The following is a 5,988-nucleotide window of genomic DNA, read 5'->3' as shown; positions in this document are numbered from 1 at the left end:
CTCCCTCAGCACTGACCCTCCGACAGTGCGGCACTCCCTCAGCACTGACCCTCTGACAGTGTGGCACTCCCTCAGTACTGACCCTCCGACATTGTGGGGCTCCCTCAGCACTGACCCTCCGACAGTGTGGCACTCCCTCAGTACTGACCCTCCGACATTGTGGGGCTCCCTCAGTACTGACCCTCCGACATTGTGGGGCTCCCTCAGTACTGACCCTCCGACATTGTGAGGCTCCCTCAGCACTGTGCTGACAGAGTCAACCTGAATTGTAAAAGCCATTTGAAGTTGAAGCAGCATTATGCCATTTGGCCCATCAAGTCTGCTCTGCCATTTGATCATGGATGCCACGTTTCTTAATCCCATTCTCCTGCCTTCTCCTCTTAACCCTTGATCCTTTTACCAATCCAGAACCCATCTCTCTCTGTCACAAGTGCAGTCAGTGACCCAGCCTTCACTTCCCCCTGCGCCACTGAGTTCCACTGATGTTCGATCTGATTTGGCTTTCGAAGAGTTGAGTTTAAAACTGGCAGGATTGGCGGTGGGACCCTGAATAAGGAAACGGGGAACAGAAGCTGCTGGGAATGGATTGGATTTAACCACATTGCTTTGCGGATGGTGAGTGGTCTGTTACAGTCCTAATCCCGGGTTCGCTGTTCAGTCAAGTGTTTGAGATGCACAGTGGGCAGGGGCTCCTGTCGGCAGTTCACAACTTGTCCTTGCCGGGGTGGGGGGTGTTGTCTGTAGCCTGGACACTGCTCGCAGATTGGCCTTGGCAATGGGATGGCAGGGAACCAGCGTGCTGTTACTTTGAGCAAAGTTTGGGAGGCAGGCGGTGTGTGTGAGCTAGTTATTCCCAAATTACAAGCTCATTTTAAATATATTTATTCAGTCACAGGATGAGGATGTTGCTGACCAGGCAGCATTTATTGCCCATCCCTAATTGCCCAGAGGGCAGTTAAGAGTCAACCACATTGCTGTGGGTCTGGAGTCACATGTAGGCCAGACCAGATAATGATGGCAGTTTCCTTCCCTAAAGGACATTAGTGAACCAGATGGGTTTTTATAACAATCGAAAACAGTTACACGATCACCACTAGACCACTTTCTTTTAAAGTCCACAATTTTATTTAGATCACTTTTTAGCCTCTGTCATGGTGGGTTTGAGCTCATTTCTCCCGAATGGTATGGGGGTGGGGTGTGCAGTGTGGGGGGTGGTGGTGGGGCGGGTGGGGGCCTGGGGAAGTGATGTCCTAGCGGTAATATTGCTATTAATCCAGAGGCACAGGTAATGTTCTGGGGCTTCGGGTTTAAATCCTGCCACAGAATTTGAATTCAATAAAAATTTGGAATTAAGAGTTTAATGATGACAATAAAACATTGGCAATAAATGGTGGTCTAGCCAACGACGCCCGTAACCATGAACAGACAAAAAAGTTGTTTTCTTAAATGCTCCGCAGTTGAATGAAGGAAGTGAATAAAACCTTTCCCCACAGAGCTGCGATCTGTGCAAGTAACTGGCAGGTCATCACAAGCTGTTTCTCACAAAGTCCTTTTAAGGGAGAAACTGTGAAACTGTGAGCACAAGCACTTGTATCAGGTGTCAGCCGAAAAGATCTAATCATCAGGTCAGCACCGAAGCCACAGGGGCCAGGCTTCCTGAGTCAGGGTTCAGTCATAGCGAGAAACAGGCGCATTGTAACCTTGACTTTACATTTGCCACTTTTTGAAATATTAGCCGTCCTTAAGCGGCAAGTTTAAAATTAATATTCTTTGAAAATGAAACTGTCTGTCTGTTCCAATTTATCTCAGATCCTTTAGGTTTGGTGCCAGGTTTGTTTTGCAAATTACAACAAACAATGTTACCTCACAATGTCCTGAAAGTAACCACATCCTTGTGGGGGGGGAAGGGTAGGGGGGTTGTTGAGGTATTTGTCTGTCTCCCCAAGGACATGATTTATTGAGGAGATTGTTGATTATGGTGGATTACTTTGCCTCGACCATTTGGATTAAAATCCAACCTGCAAAACTAAACTTGTTCAATATGTGTTAGCCTGTGATGCCCCAGAAATTGGAAATAAAACTGAAGACATGCATTTATGTAGCACCTTTTGTATGAAGCACTGAAGCCAGTTTGTACACAGCAAGATCCCATAAACTGAAATGTGGGGCTGATGAGAGACAGCTGTTGGCCTGGAGCCCAGGGAGAACGCTGCCCACTGAGAGGCCAGACTGGGACTTGGCTCTTATCTAAAAGGTGGCACCTTTGGCAGTGCAGCACTCCCTCGGTACCTCACCATTGTCAGTCTAGACCTTTGCGCACAGAACCCTCACCCTCTGAGTCACAGCTGCCCAATGGCTGTTACCACTGGCCAAGGAGGGCACATTGCTAACGTCATGTTTGTTAAAAACCTGCTTCTCTTTGCAGGATCCCTGACACACAATGAAATCGTTATGTTCCATTCACATAAAAACCAGCAGATAGACCAAGTGGCCTCTTTCTATGCTGGAAATGCAACTTTATCCTATAGACATTGTTTACTTGGACTTTAGTAAAGCCTGTGACAAGGTTCCACATGGTAAACTAATTAGTAAAGTTAGATCACATGGGATTCAGGGAGAGATTATCAGTTGGTACAAAATTGGCTTAATGGTAGGAGACAGAGGGCAGTGGTAAAGGGTTGTTTATCGGATTGGAGGCCTGTTACCAGTAGCATTCCACAGGGATCACTACTGGATCCTTTTTGTTTCTCATTTATATAAATAATTCCGATGAGAATATAGGAGGTATGGTGACTAAGTTTGCAGATGACACCAAGATTGGTGATGTAGCCGACAGTGAAGAAGGTTATCTAAGATTACAAAGGGATCTTGATCAATTGGGTCATTGGGCTGAGGAGTGGCAGATGGAGGTTAATTTGGATAGATGTGAGATATCGCATGTTGGTAAAACAAACAAGGGCAGGACTTATACAATTAAAAGTAGGGTTTTGGGTAGTGTTGGAGAACAGAGAGACCTAGGGGTTCAGGTACATAATTCTTTTGAAGTTTGCACCACATATAGAAAGGGCAGTTAAGAAAGCCTTAATTGCTAACACCTTCGAGTATAGGAGTTGGGGACATCATGTTGAGGTTGTACAGGACATTGGTGAGGCCTCTTCTGGAGCACTGTGTCCAGTTCTGGTGGCCCCATTATAGGAAGCATATTATTAAACTGGAGAGGGTTCAGAACTGATTTACCGGGATGTTACTGGGAATGGAGGGTTTGAGTCATAGGGAGAGGCTGGGACTTTTCTCACTGGAGCGTAGTACGTTGAGGGGTGACCTTATAAAGGTTTATAAAATGGTGAGGAGTGTAGATAAAGTGAATAGCAAAGGTCTTTTCCCTAGGGTGGGGAATTTCAAAACTAGGAGGCAAATTTTTAAGGTCAGAGGAGAAGATTTAAAAAGGACATGAGGGGTAACTTTTTTACACAAAGTGTGTGTGTAGAATGAACTGCCAGAGGAAGTGGTGGATGTGGCCACAGTTATAACATTTAGACGACATTTGGATTAGCTCATGAATAGGAAAAGTTTGGAGGGAAATGGGCCAAATGCAGGCAAGTGGGAATAGTTTAGTCTGGGAACATGGTCAACATGGACTGGTTGGACCGATTGGTCTGTTTCTGTGCTGCGTGACTCTATTGATATTTGTCACTCAACACCACGCCAACTCCAGAAAGTGATTCTTTGCTGGAGAGATATTCCTGTGATAAGTCACAGCTGGAATCAATAACAGTTCATTGATACTCAGCGTGCCAACATGTTCTGCTTGTGTTTGAAGTTATTGGAACTGGTAATCCTTGTCAATACTTCAGAAAGAGTTAAGTAGGGGAAAGGTGGCAGGGTCCTGGAGCCAGCGGAAATCATCAACCCCACAGGAGTCTCCCTGAATGTAAAGATTAATGTCCACACTGTGGCAGGCAACACAACAGAGAAATATTGTTGACGTGGCTTTGAATAGTCTTGTGTTCCCCTACTGGGGGAAAGACCTGTTTGGGTGAAATAGGAGGAGCTCAGACCCCACTTAGTGAAGCCTCCGGGAATATATCTGACCAGAACTGGCATCTTATTAACAATCCAGTGGCACTGAGGCTAAATCTCAGACGAGAGGGAGGAGAGGCAGTTTCACATCTCTTGCTTTCCTGCTCCTCTGATGCTGCTTGGCCTGCTGTGTTCATCCAGCTCTACACCTTATTACCTCCTGCAGTGCCACAACGATGCCCCCCGAAGGTTGCAGGAACAGCAACTCATATTCTGCTTGGGAACCCGGCAGCCCAACGGTATCAATGTGAACTTCACAAGCTTCAAAATCTCCCCTCCCCTGACCGCATCCCAAAACCAGCCCAGATCGTCCCCGCCTCCCTAACCTGTCCTTCCTCCCACCTATCCACTCCTCCCACCTCAAACCCCACCCCCACCTCCTACCTACCAGCCTCATCCCGCCCCCTTGACCTGTCCGTCCTCCCTGGACTGACCTATCTCCTCCCTACCTCCCTACCTACCCTCACCTTTACTGGCTCCATCCCCGCCTCTTTGACCTGTCTGTCTCCTCTCCACCTATCTTCTCCTCTATCCGTCTTCTATCCGCCTCCCCCTCTCTCCCAATTTATTTCAGAACCCCCTTCCCCTCCCCCATTTCTGAAGAAGGGTCTAGGCCCAAAACGTCAGCCTTCCTGCTCCTCTGATGCTGCTTGGCCTGCTGTGTTCATCCAGCTCTGCACCTTGTTATCTCAGATTCTCCAGCATCTGCAGTTCCTACTATCTCTTCACATCTCCTAGCAACTAGTTAGCAATGAGAGCACTTACGGTTAATGTGTGACTTAAGTGTTGGGAACAGAATGGATTTAAAGCACAGTTAGATGTAAATTTATGCAATGTTTATAATCCACAAAATCTCTTCGGTCATTGGACTGTTTAATGGTCTGTCAAATAAATATGGCCATTTTAGACCATAAGACCACAAAACATAAGAGAAGAAATTAGACCATTCAGCCCATCTAGTCCACTCCACCATTCAATCATGGCTGATAAGTTTCTCACTCTATTCTCCCGCTTTCACCCCATAACCCTTGATCCCCTTGATAATCAAGAACCTACCTATCTCAGTCTTAAATGTACTCAATGACCTGGCCTCCACAGCCTTCTGTGGCAGTGAATTCCATAGATTCACCACTCTCTGGCTGAAGACGTTTCTCCTTATCTCCGTTCTAAAAGGTCTTCCCTTTACACTAAGGCTATGCCCTCAGGTCCTAGTGTCTCCTTCCAATGAAAACATCTTCTTAACATCCACTGTGTCCAGGCCATTCAGTATTCTGTAGGTTTCAATTAGATCCCCCCCTCTCCTCCTATCCTACTAAACTCCATCGAGTATAGTCCCAGAGTCCTCAAACGTTCCTCATATATTAATCTTTTCATTCCTGGGACCATTCTCATGAAGCTCCTCTGAACCTGCTCCAGGGCCAGCACATCCTTCCTGAGATATGGGGCCCAAAACTGTGCATGTATAAGACATGTCATATTCAGCTTTTTACTGGTCTTGGGAGTGAGAAACTGATCGGTGCTGATAGTGAGCTGATATTTCCATGTCCCACTGTCTGAGGGTCTTTCTGAACACCAACCCCCTCCTCATCCCTCACTATCCCATTACACTGGCTATCAGCAAAGACAGCTCCCTCAATGGATTACTGACGTGGACAGGCCACCGACAACCTACCAGTAAGGTCCATGGTGATTGGTTCTGGTGCTTCAGTGCAGATCAGAGTCATTCGTGTCACAGTCACGTTGGGAATGTTTGGATCTAGAACAGAATTTGTAGGTATTACCATATGGAGACTGAGTGAAAACTACCCACTCAGTCCCAGCATCAAACTTTCCACTAGAATCCCTCACCACCCCACATGCACTCTCACTATATCCGCAACCCCATCCTCAATCCCCACCCTCTCACTA

General features: G+C 46.7%; 1 protein-coding gene across 1 annotated transcript in view; it reads right to left on the bottom strand.

The window, feature by feature from the left end:
• Positions 1-5,864, bottom strand: part of LOC109923846 (rho GDP-dissociation inhibitor 1-like) — a 10,916-nt gene extending 5,052 nt beyond the window's left edge. The window contains exon 1 of the mRNA XM_048617385.1: positions 5,753-5,864. Coding sequence (XP_048473342.1) covers positions 5,753-5,864 — 112 coding nt within the window. The remainder of the gene's footprint in view (positions 1-5,752) is intronic.
• Between the last annotated feature and the right edge of the window lie 124 nt (positions 5,865-5,988).

This window comes from Rhincodon typus, chromosome 37 (genome assembly GCF_021869965.1).
Source record: "Rhincodon typus isolate 14 chromosome 37, sRhiTyp1.1, whole genome shotgun sequence".
Lineage (NCBI taxonomy): Eukaryota > Metazoa > Chordata > Chondrichthyes > Orectolobiformes > Rhincodontidae > Rhincodon > Rhincodon typus.
This window is presented reverse-complemented; position numbering and strand designations above follow the sequence as displayed.